Below are 18,038 nucleotides of genomic sequence, written 5' to 3'. Positions count from 1 at the left end.
GGGTCTGCGCTCCGAGGTTGGCCGGGTCAGCCGTGCTGCCTCCCCGCCTGCCGATGGCGGCTGGGAGATGCCTCGTTCCGCCAAACGGAGGCTGGCTCGGACTCGCCGTCGCCCCCGGCCCCGTCGGCCTGACCCGCGTCCGCGCCCCCCCGGCGAGTGCCCCAGGTGCCTGGATCCTGCCCCAGACCACCGCCACTCCGAGTGCCGCCGCGACGTCCGGTGCCGGCGATGCCGCTTCTTCGGGCACATCGCCCGGAACTGCGTCCGCCGCGCTCTCCTGCCTCTTCCTCCGATGCCCCGCCGCTCAAGCGTCGTCGTGACACAGTGGCTGCATGCGCTGGACCTGCGTCCTCCAGGTCCGGCTCCACCACTCCGACGGCCAGCGGCGCTTCTACTCCCGCTGGATCACCCCGCTCCCTGACGGCGGCACCGACGGCCTCCGGGTCGCTGCCTTCCTCCTTGCCCTCCCCTCCTGCTCCGGCTGCCTCGACCGCCTCCTCGGCATCTCCCGTCTCCTCAATGTCGGGCCACCCGTCGCTGCGGCCGGCTGCTGCGGTCTGCTACCTGCCGCGTTCTCCGGCGTTGGTGGCCGCAGAGCTGGCCCTGGAGCAGCGCGCCCTCGTGGCCACGGTGGCGGGCGCGCGGACCGGCATTCTCGGCCCCGAGATCCTGGCCTTCCTTCAGGAGCGCTTCCAGCTGGCCGACGGCGCGCTGTCCGTGCATCCGCGCTGCGACGGAGAGTTTCTCCTCCGCTTCCGCTCCGCGGCCGACCGTGCGCGGGTTGCCGCTGGAAACACTCGGGCCGGTCGCTTCCGCCTGCTGATCCATCCTTGGAGCCGCCTGGCCGGCGGCGAGCCGGTGACAGCGCGTTTCCTCGTCAACATCGACATGGTGGGCATCCCGGACCACGCCTGGTGCCGGGCTTCCGCCGAGACGCTCCTCTCGCCGTTCTGCGACGTTGTCGACCTCGCGCCGGCGTCAGAGACCTTGGCGGATATGTGTGTCTTCCGCCTCTCTGCCTGGACCCTCAACCCCGACGCCATTCCGCGCCTCTCCGAGCTCCTCCTGCCGGTGCCGGACGACGCCCTGGCGGATGCCGACCCCAACTTGGTGTTCCACTTTGGACGCCCGCTCCTACGCTTTTCAGTCTCCATCCACGTCTCCAGCTCGGAGGACTATCGCCTGCCGGTGGCGCGCTCTCCGTCCCCGGCCCCCGATGGCGACGGAATGCTGGAGCCCCATTCGCCGCCCGTTCCGCCTCAGTACCCGCGGCGCCATGAGTTCCCGTCGCGCCCCGGGGCTGCTCCGTCCGGCCGCAGGGGCAACGGCGGTGCCCGCCGATATCGCTCTCGCCGTCACGCCCGGCCGCCCGCTCGCTCTTGGGCTGGCCTCCTCGGGCCCCACCCCTCCGCGCTTTCCGGAAGGGTGGGCCCGCCTGTCTCCTGTCGCGTGACGTTCCCGCCTCTGCGGGCTGCTGGCGTGCCGCGTCCTGTTAACCGGTCGTCTGGCTCGCCTGGCTCCCCGTTGGCCGCTCCCTCCCCTGTGGCCCCGCCACAACGGTCACCCGCCCCCTCTGCGGTTGCTGGGCCGCCCGTGCTGGCCTCTGGGGGTTCGCGCGAGCCCTGCGTTTGTTGCGTGCCTGCCCCTGATCCCCAATCTGCGCCCCCCTCCGCGGAGATTTCTGTCGCGGCCCCATCAGTTGTCGTCCTGCCACCCATGCTTCCGCATGCCACCCCGCGGCGGGCAGAGATTCTTCCGACTTTTTGCGCCTCGCCTACTGCGCCCCCGTCCGTCGCCCTCGCTGTGGGTCCGGGGTCGGCCTCGATCCCCGCGGTCAGCTGGGGCGGCCCCACCACTCAACCGCCTGGCGAGGCGGGCCCCTCTTGCAACTCCGGGAGTGATTCGCCCTCCGCTTCCCCCGCGCCACTTGGCAGCCTGGACGCTGGTCAGCCCGTGCAGCCCACCCCCCTTGCGCCACTTGGAGCCTCGCTTGTGGCACAGCCCATGCAGCCCATGCACGATGCTGCCCACGTCCCGGACGATGCCTCCGCCACCCCAGCTTCCTCTCAGGGCGCCATTCAGGAGTTCATCCGATCCGTCCAGCAAGACGCGACTCCCCTCCTCCGCTCGACGCCTAAGCGCCGCCATCGGGAGGTCCCGCCGAACTTCACCCCCCGCAGGAGCGGCCGCATCGCGAAAGCTGACCGAGGCCTAGACTCGGAGATGAAGGCCAAGAGAGTCCTTTTGCTGCGCCTGGGGCTTCTGAAGCAGGACGAGCCTGTTGACGCAGTTGCCCTTGCTCGCTACGCCAGGCTTTTCGAGGAGCCGCTCGCCCCGGATGTCATTCGCACCTTCGCGGAATTCTATGGTTGGGACGTGCCGCTAGAGGTCGTCGCCTCGGCCCCGCCCTCCTCGCCTACCGTTCTGGCGGCTTAGGCTCTGCCTCTCCATGCTCCCTGCTTGCTCGGGCAACATTCCTTTCATGGATTGTAAACCTAAGATTATGTTTTGGAACGTGCGTGGCCTCAACTCCGGCGCTAAGCGTGCGGCCGTCCGTAGTGTCGTCTCCTCGGACCTGCCAACGATCGCCTGCCTCCAAGAGACCAAGCTCGACGATATCTCCGCTCTCCTGGTCTCCGAAACCCTGGGCCCATCCTTCGACGCCTTCTACTCCTTGCCCGCGATCGGCACTTGTGGCGGAATCCTCCTGGCCTGGCGATCTTCGGAGCTGGCCATTTCCAACCCGACCCTCGGCGCTCAACACATTTCCGCGGTGGTCTCTTCTCCTTCTGGCGAGCATCCTTTCTGGCTCACGGGCGTATACGGGCCACAGAGCGAGGCCGACAAGATGGCCTTCCTGCAAGATCTACGCGACATGCGTGCCACTCATACCGGCCCATGGATCCTTGGTGGCGACTTTAATCTCATAGCCGCGGCCGCCGACAAGAATAACTCTCGTCTAAATCTACGTCTCATGCGGCGCTTCCGACGTTTCATGGCCGACTTAGAGCTCAGGGATATGTACATGCACGGTAGGCGGTACACCTGGTCCAATGAGCGCGAGAACCCCACTTTGGTCCGGATCGACAGAGTCCTATGCACCACCTCCTGGGAGACTGCCTTCCCGACCTGCCTTCTTCGATGCCTAACCTCCGCGGCCTCTGACCATTGCCCTCTCATGCTCGACTGCACCCAGCGATCTTCGGGTTCGCGCCGCTTCCACTTCGAGAAGTTCTGGCCGCAGTTGTCTGGGTTCACGCAAGTGGTCTCCGACGCTTGGACCAACTCCCCCCCCCCGACCCCGACCCGTTCCGCCGGATCTTCGACCGCCTGCGGTTCACAGCTGGACGCTTGCAAAGCTGGAGTGCTAAGACTATCGGCAACGTCTCCCTACAGCTCATGGTCGCTCGCGAGCTCATTGCTCGGTTTGATGCGGCGCAGGACTGTAGGCCTCTCTCCAGCCAGGAATCCTGGCTGCGTCGGCGCCTCAAGCATGCGTATTTGGGCCTGGCATCCTTGGAGCGGTCCATCCTAAGGCAACGGGTGAGACTGGCCTGGTTACGTGACGGTGAAGCGTCCTCCGTCTTCTTGCGAGTCCAGGCCGCCCATCGCTCGCAGCGCACGCGCATTCTTTCCCTCAGATGTGGCGAGTCCACTATCTCGGGGGATCGGAACTTGGCGGAGGCGGCCTTCCATCACTTCGCGACTATCGTCGGCTCCGCGGACGCGCGCGCATACACGCTGAACCTTGATGTCATTGACCCTCGAGTCTTCGACCTGTCGTCCCTGGATCAGCCGTTCACCGAGGATGAAGTTTGGAGCGCCGTGAAGAAGCTGCCAACCGGCAAGGCTCCTGGTCCTGACGGCTTCGCGGCCGAGTTCCTTCGTTCCTGCTGGGCGGTTGTGAAGGACGACTTCATGGACGCGTTCGCCAAGCTCTACTGCATGGACGGCAGAGGTTTCCAGTGCCTTAACGAGCCCTTCGTCACGCTCCTTCCCAAGCGCGCGGACGCCAGCTCCCTTGGCGACTACCGGCCGATCAGCCACATTCACCTCGTGGCTAAGCTTGTCGCGAAGGTCCTCTCCCTCCGGCTCGCCCCGCGGCTCAACGAGCTTGTCTCCCCTAGCCAGAGCGCCTTCTGTTGGAGAACGTTGCAGAAAACAAAAAATTTCCTACTCGTTTCACCAAGATCATCTAGGAGTTCATCTAGCAACGAGTGATTAGATGCATCTACATACCTTTGTAGATCGCGAGCGGAAGCGTTCAAAAGAACGGTGATGATGTAGTCGTACTCGATGTGATCCAAATCACCGATGACCAGCGCCGAACGGACGGCACCTCCGCGTTCAACACACGTACGGAACAGCCACGTCTCCTCCTTCTTGATCCAGCAAGGGAGGGAGGAGAGGTTGAGGGAGATGGCACCAGCAGCAGCATGACGGCGTGGTGTTGATGGAGCTGCAGTACTCCGGCAGAGCTTCGCTAAGCACTATGGAGGTGGAGGAGGTGTTGGGGAGGGAGAAGGAGGCAACCAAAGGCCAAGGCGTTCAGGTATGAAGTCCCTCCTCTCCCCCACTATATATAGGAGGGCCAAGGGGGGGTGGCCGGCCCTAGGAGATCCAATCTCCTAGGGGGTGCGGCGGCCAAGGGGGGTTTCCCTCCCCCCCAAGGCACCTAGGAGGTGCCTTCCCCTCCTAGGACTCTTTCCCCCTCAAACCCTAGGCGCATGGGCCTATGTGGGGCTGGTGCCCTTGGCCCATGTAGGCCAAGGCGCACCCCCTACAGCCCATGTGCCCCCCCGGGACAGGTGGACCCACCCGGTGGACCCCCGGGACCCTTCCGGTGGTCCCGGTACAATACCGATAACCCTGAAACTTGTCCCGATGCCCAAAACAGGACTTCCCATATATAAATCTTTACCTCCGGACCATTCCGGAACTCCTCGTGACGTCCGGGATCTCATCCGGGACTCCGAACAACATTCGGGTTACTGCATATACATATCCCTTACAACCCTAGCGTAACTGAACCTTAAGTGTGTAGACCCTACGGGTTCGGGAGACAAGCAGACATGACCGAGACGACTCTCCGGTCAATAACCAACAGCGGGATCTGGATACCCATGTTGGCTCCCACATGCTCCACGATGATCTCATCGGATGAACCACGATGTCGAGGATTCTATCAACCCCGTACGCTATTCCCTTTGTCTATCGATATGTTACTTGCCCGAGACTCGATCGTCGGTATCCCAATACCTCGTTCAATCTCGTTACCGGCAAGTCACTTTACTCGTACCGTAATGCATGATCCCGTGACCAGACACTTGGTCACTCTGAGCTCATTATGATGATGCATTACCGAGTGGGCCCAGTGATACCTCTCCGTCATACGGAGTGACAAATCCCAGTCTTGATCCATGTCACCCAACAGACACTTTCGGAGATACCCGTAGTCTACCTTTATAGTCACCCAGTTACGTTGTGACGTTTGGCATACCCAAAGCACTCCTACGGTATCCGGGAGTTACACGATCTCATGGTCTAAGGAAAATATACTTGACATTGGAAAACTCTAGCAAACGAACTATACGATCTTGTGCTATGTTTAGGATTGGGTCTTGTCCATCACATCATTCTCCTAATGATGTGATCTCGTTATCAATGACATCCAGTGTCCATAGTCAGGAAACCATGACTATCTGTTGATCAACGAGCTAGTCAACTAGAGGCTCACTAGGGACATGTCGGTGTCTGTTATTCACACATGTATTACGATTTCCGGATAACACAATTATAGCATGAATAAAGACAACTATCATGAACAAGGAAATATAATAATAATGCTTTTATTATTGCCTCTAGGGCATATTTCCAACAGTCTCCCACTTGCACTAGAGTCAATAATCTAGTTACATTGTGATGAATCGAACACCCATGGAATTCTGGTGTTGATCATGTTTTGCTCTAGGGAGAGGTTTAGTCAACGGATCTGCTACATTCAGGTCCGTATGTACTTTACAAATCTCTATGTCTCCATCTTGAACATTTTCACGAATGGAGTTGAAGCGACGCTTGATGTGCCTTGTCTTCTTGTGAAACCTGGGCTCCTTGGCAAGTGCAATAGCTCCAGTGTTGTCACAGAAGAGCTTGATCAGCCCCGACGCATTGGGTATGACTCCTAGGTCGGTGATGAACTCCTTCACCCATATTGCTTCATGTGCTGCCTCCGAGGCTGCCATGTACTCCGCTTCACATGTAGATCCCGCCACGACGCTTTGCTTGCAACTGCACCAGCTTACTGCCCCACCATTCAAAATATACATGTATCCGGTTTGTGACTTAGAGTCATCCAGATCTGTGTCGAAGCTAGCGTCGACGTAACCCTTTACGACGAGCTCTTCGTCACATCCATAAACGAGAAACATTTCCTTAGTCCTTTTCAGGTACTTCAGGATATTCTTGACCGCTGTCCAGTGTTCCTTGCCGGGATTACTTTGGTACCTTCCTACCAAACTTACGGCAAGGTTTACATCAGGTCCGGTACACAGCATGGCATACATAATAGAACCTATGGCTGAGGCATAGGGGATGACGCTCATCTCTTCTATATCTTCTGCCGTGGTCGGACATTGAGCTGAGCTCAATTTCATACCTTGCAACACAGGCAAGAACCCCTTCTTGGATTGATCCATATTGAACTTCTTCAATATCTTATCAAGGTATGTGCTTTGTGAAAGACCTATGAGGCGTCTCGATCTATCTCTATAGATTTTGATGCCTAATATATAAGCAGCTTCTCCAAGGTCCTTCATTGAAAAACTTTTATTCAAGTAGGCCTTGATGCTGTCCAAGAGTTCTATATCATTTCCCATCAAAAGTATGTCATCTACATATAATATGAGAAATGCTACAGAGCTCCCACTCACTTTCTTGTAAACGCGGGCTTCTCCATAAGTCTGTGTAAACCCAAACGCTTTGATCATCTCATCAAAGCGAATGTTCCAACTCCGAGATGCTTGCACCAGCCCATAAATCGAGCGTTGGAGCTTGCACACTTTGTCAGCATTCTTAGGATCGACAAAACCTTCCGGCTGCATCATATACAATTCTTCCTTAAGGAAACCATTAAGGAATGCCGTTTTGATGTCCATTTGCCATATTTCGTAATCATAGAATGCGGCAATTGCTAACATGATTCGGACGGACTTCAGCTTCGCTACCGGTGAGAAAGTCTCATCGTAGTCAACCCCTTGAACTTGTCGATAACCCTTAGCGACAAGCCGAGCTTTATAGATGGTCACATTACCATCCGCGTCTGTCTTCCTCTTAAAGATCCATTTATTTTCTATGGCTCGCCGCTCAACGGGCAAGTCAGTCAAAGTCCATACTTTGTTTTCATACATGGATCCTATCTCGGATTTCATGGCTTCCAGCCATTTGTCGGAATCCGGGCCCGCCATCGCTTCTTCATAGTTCGAAGGTTCACCATTGTCTAACAGCATGATTTCCAAGACAGGGTTGCCGTACCACTCTGGTGCGGAACGTGTCCTTGTGGACCTTCGAATTTCAGTAGGGGCTTGATCAGAAGTATCTTTATCATTTTCATTAACTTCCTCTCTAGTCGGTGCAGGCACCTCAGGAACATTTTCTTGAGTTGCGCCATTTTCCGGTTCAAGAGGTAATACTTCATCAAGCTCTACTTTCCTCCCACTTACTTCTTTCGAGAGAAACTCTTTCTCCAGAAAGGACCCATTCTTGGCAACAAAGATCTTGCCTTCGGATCTGAGGTAGAAGGTGTACCCAATAGTTTCTTTTGGGTATCCTATGAAGACGCATTTTTCTGACTTGGGTTCGAGCTTTTCAGGTTGAAGTTTCTTGACATAAGCATCGCATCCCCAAACTTTTAGAAACGACAGCTTAGGTTTCTTCCCAAACCATAATTCATACGGTGTCGTCTCAACGGATTTCGACGGAGCCCTATTTAAGGTGAATGCGGCAGTCTCTAAAGCATAGCCCCAAAAAGAAAGCGGTAAATCGGTAAGAGACATCATAGATCGCACCATATCTAACAGAGTGCGATTACGACGTTCGGACACACCATTACGCTGAGGTGTTCCAGGCGGCGTGAGTTGTGAAACTATTCTACATTTTCTTAAGTGTGCCCCAAACTCGTGACTCAAGTATTCTCCTCCACGATCTGATCGTAGAAACTTGATTTTCCTGTCACGTTGATTTTCAACCTCACTCTGAAATTCCTTGAACTTTTCAAAGGTTTCAGACTTGTGTTTCATTAAGTAGATATACCCATACCTACTTAAATCATCAGTGAGGGTGAGAACATAACGATAGCCACCGCGAGCCTCAACACTCATCGGACCGCACACATCAGTATGTATGATTTCCAATAAGTCGGTTGCTCGCTCCATTGTTCCTGAGAACGGAGTCTTGGTCATTTTACCCATAAGGCATGGTTCGCACGTGTCAAATGATTCATAATCAAGAGACTCTAAAAGTCCATCAGCATGGAGCTTCTTCATGCGTTTGACACCTATGTGACCAAGGCGGCAGTGCCACAAGTATGTGGGACTATCATTATCAACCTTACTTCTTTTGGTACTCACATTATGAACATGTGTAGCACCACGTTCGAGATTCATAAAGAATAAACCATTCACCATAGGAGCATGACCATAAAACATATCTCTCATAAAAATGGAACAACCATTATTCTCAGATTTAAAAGAGTAGCCATCTCGAATTAAACGAGATCCCGATACAATGTTCATGCTCAAAGCTGGCACTAAATAACAATTATTAAGGTTTAAAACTAATCCCGAAGGGAGATGCAGAGGTAGCGTGCCGACGGCGATCACATTGACCTTGGAACCATTCCCAACGCGCATCGTCACCTCGTCCTTTGCCAGTTTCCGCTTATTCCGCAGCCCCTGCTTTGAGTTACAAATGTGAGCAACTGCACCGGTATCAAATACCCAGGAGCCACTACGGGCACTAGTAAGGTACACATCAATTACATGTATATCACATATACCTTTGGTTTTGCCGGCCTTCTTATCCGCTAAGTACTTAGGGCAGTTCCGCTTCCAGTGACCGCTTCCCTTGCAATAAAAGCACTCAGTCTCGGGCTTGGGTCCATTCTTTGGCTTCTTCCCGGCAGCTTGCTTGCCGGGCGCGGCAACCTCCTTGCCGTCCTTCTTGAAGTTCTTTTTACCCTTGCCTTTCTTGAACTTAGTGGTTTTATTGACCATCAACACTTGATGTTCCTTCCTGACTTCTACCTCTGCTGATTTCAGCATAGCAAATACTTCAGGAATGGTCTTTTCCATCCCCTGCATATTGAAGTTCATCACAAAGCTCTTGTAGCTTGGTGGAAGCGACTGGAGGATCCTGTCAATGACCGCATCATCTGGGAGATTAACTCCCAGCTGAGTAAAGCGGTTATGCAACCCAGACATAGTGAGTATGTGCTCACTGACAGAACTGTTTTCCTCCATCTTACAGCTGAAGAATTTGTCGGAGACTTCATATCTCTCGACCCGGGCATGAGCTTGGAAAACCATTTTCAGCTCTTCGAACATCTCATATGCTCCATGTCTCTCAAAACGCTTTTGGAGCCCCGGCTCTAGGCTGTAAAGCATGCCGCACTGAACGAGGGAGTAGTCATCGAAACGTGCCTGCCAAGCGTTCATAACATCTTGTTCTGCAGGGAGAACGGGTGCGTCACCAAGCGGTGCTTGTAGGACATAATCTTTCTTGGCAGCTATGAGGATGATCCTCAGGTTCCGGACCCAGTCCGTATAGTTGCTGCCATCGTCTTTCAGCTTAGTTTTCTCTAGGAACGCGTTGAAGTTGAGGACTACGTTGGCCATTTTGATCTACAAGACATATTGCAAAGATTTTAGACTAAGTTCATGATAATTAAGTTCAACTAATCAAATTATTAGTGAACTCCCACTTAGATTAGACATCCCTCTAGTCATCTAAGTATTACATGATCCAAGTTAAACTAGACCGTGTCCGATCATCACGTGAGACGGACTAGTCAACATCGGCGAACATCTTCATGTTGATCGTATCTTCTATACGACTCATGCTCGACCTTTCGGTCTTCTGTGCTCCAAGGCCATGTCTGTACATGCTAGGCTCGTCAAGTCAACCTAAGTGTTTGCATGTGTAAATCTGTCTTACACCCGTTGTATGTGAACGTCTGAATAAAACACCCGATCATCACGTGGTGTTTTGAAACAGTGAACTGTCGCAACGGTGCACAGTTAGGGGGAACACTTCTTGAATTTATTGTGAGGGATCATCTTATTTACTACCGTCGTTCTAAGTAAACAAGATGCAAAACATGATAAACATCACATGCAATCAAATAATAAACGTGACATGATATGGCCAATATCACATAGCTCCTTTGATCTCCATCTTGGGGCTCCATGATCATCTTGTCACCGGCTTGACACCATGATCTCCATCATCATGATCTCCATCATCGTGTCTCCATGAAGTTGCTCGCCAACTATTACTTCTACTACTATGGCTAACGCGTTTAGCAATAAAGTAAAGTAATTACATGGCATTTCTTGATGACACGCAGGTCATATAAAAGAATAAAGACAACTCCTATGGCTCCTGCCGGTTGTCATACTCATCGACATGCAAGTCGTGATTCCTATTACAATAGCATGAACATCTCATACATCACATATAGATCATTCATCATTCATCACAACTTTGGCCATATCATATCACAAACCACTTGCTGCAAAAACAAGTTAGAAGTCCTCTAATTGTTGTTGCAAGTTTTACGTGGCTGAATTAGGGTTCTAGCAAGAACGTTTTCTTACCTACGTTAAAGCCACAACGTGATTTGTCAACTTCTATTTACCCTTCATAAGGACCCTGTTCATCGATTCCGCTCCAACTAAAGTAGGAGAGACAGACACCCGCCAGCCACCTTATGCAACTAGTGCATGTTAGTCGGTGGAACCGGTCTCACGTAAGCGTACGTGTAAGGTTGGTCCGGGCCGCTTCATCCCACAATACCGCTGAAGCAAGAAAGGACTAGTAACGGCAAGAAAGTTGACAAATCTACGCCCACAACAAATTGTGTTCTACTCGCGCAAGAAGAACTACGCATAGACCTAGCTCATGATGCCATTGTTGGAGAACGTTGCAGAAAACAAAAATTTTCCTACTAGTTTCACCAAGATCATCTAGGAGTTCATCTAGCAACGAGTGATTAGATGCATCTACATACCTTTGTAGATCGCGAGCGGAAGCGTTCAAAAGAACGGTGATGATGTAGTCGTACTCGACGTGATCCAAATCACTGATGACCAGCGCCGAACGGACGGCACCTCCGCGTTCAACACACGTACGGAACAGCCACGTCTCCTCCTTCTTGATCCAGCAAGGGAGGGAGGAGAGGTTGAGGGAGATGGCACCAGCAGCAGCACGACGGCGTGGTGTTGATGGAGCTGCAGTACTCCGGCAGAGCTTCGCTAAGCACTATGGAGGTGGAGGAGGTGTTGGGGAGGGAGAAGGAGGCAACCAAAGGCCAAGGCGTTCAGGTATGAAGTCCCTCCTCTCCCCCACTATATATAGGAGGGCCAAGGGGGGGGTGGCCGGCCCTAGGAGATCCAATCTCCTAGGGGGTGCGGCGGCCAAGGGGGGTTTCCCTCCCCCCCCCAAGGCACCTAGGAGGTGCCTTCCCCTCCTAGGACTCTTTCCCCCTCAAACCCTAGGCGCATGGGCCTATGTGGGGCTGGTGCCCTTGGCCCATGTAGGCCAAGGCGCACCCCCTACAGGCCATGTGGCCCCCCGGGACAGGTGGACCCACCCGGTGGACCCCCGGGACCCTTCCGGTGGTCCCGGTACAATACCGATAACCCCGAAACTTGTCCCGATGCCCGAAACAGGACTTCCCATATATAAATCTTTACCTCCGGACCATTCCGGAACTCCTCGTGACGTCCGGGATCTCATCCGGGACTCCGAACAACATTCGGGTTACTGCATATACATATCCCTTACAACCCTAGCGTAACTGAACCTTAAGTGTGTAGACCCTACGGGTTCGGGAGACAAGCAGACATGACCGAGACGACTCTCCGGTCAATAAACAACAGCGGGATCTGGATACCCATGTTGGCTCCCACATGCTCCACGATGATCTCATCGGATGAACCACGATGTCGAGGATTCTATCAACCCCGTACGCTATTCCCTTTGTCTATCGATATGTTACTTGCCCGAGACTCGATCGTCGGTATCCCAATACCTCGTTCAATCTTGTTACCGGCAAGTCACTTTACTCGTACCGTAATGCATGATCCCGTGACCAGACACTTGGTCACTCTGAGCTCATTATGATGATGCATTACCGAGTGGGCCCAGTGATACCTCTCCGTCATACGGAGTGACAAATCCCAGTCTTGATCCATGTCACCCAACAGACACTTTCGGAGATACCCGTAGTCTACCTTTATAGTCACCCAGTTACGTTGTGACGTTTGGCATACCCAAAGCACTCCTACGGTATCCGGGAGTTACACGATCTCATGGTCTAAGGAAAAGATACTTGACATTGGAAAACTCTAGCAAACGAACTATACAATCTTGTGCTATGTTTAGGATTGGGTCTTGTCCATCACATCATTCTCCCAATGATGTGATCTCGTTATCAATGACATCCAGTGTCCATAGTCAGGAAACCATGACTATCTGTTGATCAACGAGCTAGTCAACTAGAGGCTCACTAGGGACATGTTGGTGTCTGTTATTCACACATGTATTACGATTTCCGGATAACACAATTATAGCATGAATAAAGACAATTATCATGAACAAGGAAATATAATAATAATGCTTTTATTATTGCCTCTAGGGCATATTTCCAACACCTTCATCTCCGGCAGAAGCATCCACGACAACTTCATGCTTGTGCAGCAAACGGCGAGATACTTGCATCGGTCGAAAGCCAGCAGAGTCCTCCTCAAGCTTGATATTGCCCGCGCTTTCGATGCAGTCTCCTGGCCTTTCCTTCTTGAGGTCATGCGCCATCTGGGCTTTGGGAGGCGTTGGTGCGAGTGGATATCCATCCTCTTAGCTACCGCTTCGACCCGCGTCCTCCTGAACGGCGCCCCTGGCCCTCACATTTGCCACGAGAAAGGGCTTCGGCAGGGTGACCCCGTGTCCCCCATGCTCTTCACCCTCGTCATCGATGTGCTGAACTCTCTTATGCTTCATGCCATGACGACTGGGCTCCTCAGAAGGCTCAGCACCAACATCGACGCCCCTTGCGTCTCCCTCTACGCCGACGATGTGGCCATCTTCTGCCACCCGAGCCTGGACCAGCTGCTTACTATCCGTGCCATTCTTCAGGTCTTTGGCCACGCCTCCAGGCTCCACACCAACTTCATCAAGTCTTCTGCTGCCCCCATTCACTGCACCGAAGACGACACGACCAACGTGGTGACCGTGCTGTCCTGCCCCCTGGCGCAATTCCCATTGCAATACCTCGGGCTTCCCTTGTCCGTGCGCAAGGTGCCGTCGCTCGTCCTACAGCCACTGCTAGACCGCATGGTCAAGAAATTCCCCTCGTGGCGCGCCTCCATGCTCTCTAGGGGTGAGCGGCTCGCCTTCGTACGCCACATCCTCACCGCGATGCCCACCCACATCCTCATGGCAATGGTGATCTGCAAGCCCGTGCTCAAACGCATCAACCGTATCATACGGGACTTCGTGTGGCATGGTCGCCGCGACGCGAACAGCGGCCATTGCCTTGTCAACTGGCAACGGGTATGTCGACCTCTCGAGTACGGCGGCCTGGGTGTCCTGGACCTGCACCGCTTCGGCATTGCGCTTCGCACGCGCTGGCAGTGGCTGCAACGCACCGACACCACCCGCCCATGGGCTCTTCTACCGCTTCCCAACGACCCGGAGGCCAACGCCATCTTTCGTGCATCCACATTCTGGCGCCTCGGAGATGGCCGCTCATGTCTCTTCTGGGAGGACCGTTGGCTCCATGGCCAATGCGTCGCTGATTTTGCTCCGCACCTCGTCCCTCTCGTGCCCCGACGTTGTCGCCGGGCATGTACCGTAGCTGAGGGCCTTGCCGGTCGTGCTTGGATCAGGCATATCCAGGCGGCCCTTACGCCCCATGCAACGGTGGAGTACGTCGAGTTGTGGCGCCGGCTGCAACCCCTTACGCCCATCGATCAGCCGGACCGCCTTCTGTGGCGCTGGACCGAAAACGGCACCTACACCGCCAAATCTTGCTACATGGCTCTCTTCGCCGGCTCCGTGCGCGCTCCGCACTGGAAGCTCACCTGGCGGTCCTGGGCGCCATTGCGGGTGAAATTCTTCGCTTGGCTTGCTCTCCAAGACAGGTGCTGGACGGCGGCTCGACTGGCCAGACATGGCCTCCCGCACCACGCCGCCTGTGTCCTATGCGATCAGGAGATGGAGACTATGGAGCACATCCTTGTTGCCTGCCCATTCTCGCACCAGGTCTGGCATGACTGTTTTTCATGGTGCCACCATCACGCCCTAGCCCCTACCTCTGATGTCCACTTCTTGGACTGGTGGCACGACACAACAGCTGCGGCACCGGCAGCGCTGCGGAAAGGCACCGCCTCGATCATCATCTTAGCTGCATGGCTCATCTGGAAACACCGGAACTCTTGTGTCTTTGATGGCACCACCCCCTCCACCTCCAGACTATTGCATGACATCCAGGAGGAAGCTCGTGCTTGGGCCAAGGCAGGGGCCAATGGACTAGCCGCTCTATTGCCGTAACTATCTTGTGATGTCTCGGGGCTGAGCACACCCGTCTTCCCCTCATGCTCGCACTAGGGTCCTCGCCTATCCTGTGTACGCTGTACCCTAATGCCCTCACCCTACCTCTTTGTAATTCTATTCCCCTCCCTTTTAATGAATGATACGCAAGCTTTGCGTATTCGCGAAAAAAAAATCCAGAAAGGACGTGTGAGCTGAGCTCACACCCGATATCTGCATGTAGAATCTATCTTATCTGTATATCTATGGGATGTGCAGAGAAAGGAATGACACGTACCTGATGCCGACGACGACCTTGAAGTCGTCCTCCAGCGACCTCTTTATGTACCTGTGGAAGTCGAACCTGCTCTTCTGCGAGAGATGCGCGTTGATGAAGCCCTGGCGCAGCGTCAGGTAGTCCACCTTGGTGACCGACCCGAAGAACTGCCTGAAGAAGGCCACCACCCATCTGACGCCGGGGGTGCTGGACAGGCCCAGGTGCCGCCTCACGAACGTCGTCTGGTGCGTCAACCGGCTCCGCGATGGATCTGCGAGGGTTCAGTCGGAGTCGGTTCAACATATCAGTTCACTGTGATGACCAGGTTCCGGATAGAAAATGCAGAGTAGCTAGATCCTGACCATTGGCGAACTGATACTCCAGCGAGGCCGTCTCCGACTCCCACTTCTTCCATTGCTTCATCTGGAGGAAGCCGCAGCATAGATTAGGATCAGTGCCAGCTTTGCAATGGAAACCAAGGATTACGTACTGACAAACAGCTTGAATATGATGCTCACTTTGAGACGGCCGAGAGCCATGGTGACGACGCTGTACAGGACGTGGAAGACGGCGAGCACGAAGATGAATATGTGCAGCTGGTGCATGCTCCCCGCCGACATCAGCGCCACCTTGCCCTGCAAACACTTATTATGTCAAGCAAGAGAAGAAATTCGGTACTCATCACCATGCTCACTAGCCGCTAGATGCTCACCTGTTTGGCGCAGACGTCCTCTCCGGCCGGGGCGGCCAGGAACCGGCGGTGGGTCTCGCCCTGGAGCCAGAGGAGCCTTCGGCGGTTCTCCTTGCCGTCGCCGGCGTAAGCGGAGGGCAGCTTGCACGGGAGCATCTTGCTGCCGGCCTCCACGGAGATGCATATCTTGGAGATGGGGTCCTGCGCCACGGTGAGGAGCAGGGAGATGAAGCCCACCAGCATGAGCTCCGCCTTCATCTTCTCCAGCGCCTCCCCCATGGCCTTCTTGTGCCGCTTGTGGAACCACTGCGCGCACGCCAGCAATGAGCAAGTACACGAAATCATCAACAGCATTTAAATAATTTTATGTAAAAATATTTGAGGCAGCTTAAAAAATGAGCAGGTACACGAAATTATCATGAAAAATGCACAGCAATTAGCTCCGGACGTACGTGGCCGAGGTTGTGGAGGGCGTGCTCCATGGCGACGGAGACGAGTATCATGACGGCACAGACGAGCGCCACCGCCCACGTCGGCGTGTCCGGCAGCTCCCGCCCTCCCGCCGGCCCCGCCATTGGCCCGCCGTTCAACCTCGGCAAACGACCACCTCGATCGATCAACGAGACGCACCACTCGTCTCGTCTGGAGGAAGGAGCTATCTACGTGCCGGGCCGGAGCGGGCAAAGCAAAATTAATGGAAGGAAAAGCGAAGGCTACGTAGGTCGTGCGACTGCCTCACTCTCTCGGCTGTGTGAATGGCGATCTCAAGTGCGGTCTGTGTGGCCGGACCGGTGAGAGCAGGCCAGGCTTTTATGGATGAGCGCGCTGGCTGCCTGGCCAAGTCTTCGTCAACGGCGGCGGGGTGGCAGGCAGCCGCGCTGCGGTTTCGCCGACGGGTACGTGGTCCATCTCCATGCATGGCGAGCCCGTGGTGCCGCACCAGTCTACCAGTATACTAGTAGTGCCGGAGTATGCATAGTATGTGACCGCAGTTTTGTTGCCATCGGCCACGCCTCTGGCTGCAGACAAAGCGGCACCATCACGATCGGATCAACGCCCGGCGGGTACTGACGGTTTAATTGTCGGGACCGGGACCGGCGAGGAAAGTCGCGGGAATGCGTGACTGCCGCCGGTTTCACGGTGGTTTCGGAGAGGTAAACACGTGCGTGCAGCGCAGTGCAGCGAGGGGCAGCCACACACACACGGCGACCTGAGAGCATCTACACCCGGACTTTGCAAAATCGACCCTCAAATGCCCGCGGAGGTGTCTTCGTGCACTGAGCAGGGGTCCTCACATACGATACCCTATATCTACACTACCCATGCAACGTGGAAATAAATTACATAGATCATTCCACGGACTATGAAACAGAGATATATATGCACATTCCGATCACTCAAATATCACACACGGATCTCCAAAAGCTATTGAAAGTTTACATGATCCACGCACGACAGACAGGTTCTAAGTAGAGACATAAATAACTAGAAATTAACAAGGAAGATGGCATAGATTCACCACTTTCTCGCCGGCCCTTTCCCCTTCATCGGCGGTTGGTTGTCCGAGTCGTCGGACGAGGAGCTGTGGTCGTCGTCATCATTGAAGGAGGTGCCAGAGAGGATGATGAGCCCGTTGAGCCGCCGGACGGCCCAGTCCTGTTGCCGCTTGAGCTTCGCGAGCCGAGCCGCCTCCACCGCTGCCTCCGTCATCTCTCGCTCGGACTGCTCAATGGCAATCTGGAGGACCTTGGCGTTTTTCCGGCAGTGCCGCCAAGCGTCTGTCTCCACGGTCGTAAGCGACCGGCAGTAGACCCAAACGAGGAGCCGCTCATCCCCGCCTGCATCCCGCAGCAGCGGCGCACGGACTGCTCCGCCGCTTGCCTCTCACTTTTCCGCTGCCTCTGGAGGCGGGCGGCGCGCGCCTCCGATTTCGGCGTGCACGTTCGGGCCGGTGGGGCGGGCACAAGCACCCACCGCTGCCCATCTGGGGATTCGGAGCAGCGGCTGGCGGGGGCAGGGGATGGCGTAGGCGAGGCGCGGACTGCGCAACCGTCTTGGAGCTGTGCGTGGACCGGGAGGGCCCAGCACCGGCGTCCGCATTACATCAGCGGGGGTGCTGCAACGACACTGCAGATCCAGAGCTGCCCCCAGTGTCCACCTTGAACCGCTCCAAGGCAATGCGGAGGGCCAACTCCTCGTCGACATCTAGGTTGGAGTCGGAGCAACTGCCGGAGCTTGACATGGTCGCAGGATTGGATCAAAATT

The 18,038-nt window shown here is 54.9% G+C and overlaps 1 protein-coding gene across 2 annotated transcripts in view; it reads right to left on the bottom strand.

The window, feature by feature from the left end:
* The window catches only part of LOC119291842 (MLO protein homolog 1), an 18,381-nt gene extending 1,845 nt beyond the window's left edge, over positions 1–16,536 (bottom strand). For both annotated transcript variants that reach the window (XM_037570647.1, XM_037570649.1), the window contains exons 1-5: positions 16,226–16,536; positions 15,795–16,079; positions 15,601–15,717; positions 15,445–15,505; positions 15,104–15,353 (exon numbers count right to left, since the gene is read on the bottom strand). In XM_037570647.1, coding sequence (XP_037426544.1) covers positions 15,104–15,353; positions 15,445–15,505; positions 15,601–15,717; positions 15,795–16,079; positions 16,226–16,348 — 836 coding nt within the window. In that variant the 5' untranslated portion in view covers positions 16,349–16,536. The remainder of the gene's footprint in view (positions 1–15,103; positions 15,354–15,444; positions 15,506–15,600; positions 15,718–15,794; positions 16,080–16,225) is intronic.
* Positions 16,537–18,038: the final 1,502 nt, after the last annotated feature.

Source organism: Triticum dicoccoides, chromosome 4B (genome assembly GCF_002162155.2).
Source record: "Triticum dicoccoides isolate Atlit2015 ecotype Zavitan chromosome 4B, WEW_v2.0, whole genome shotgun sequence".
NCBI lineage: Eukaryota > Viridiplantae > Streptophyta > Magnoliopsida > Poales > Poaceae > Triticum > Triticum dicoccoides.
The sequence above is the reverse complement of the archived record's forward strand: the minus strand, read 5'-3'. Positions and strand labels throughout refer to the sequence as shown.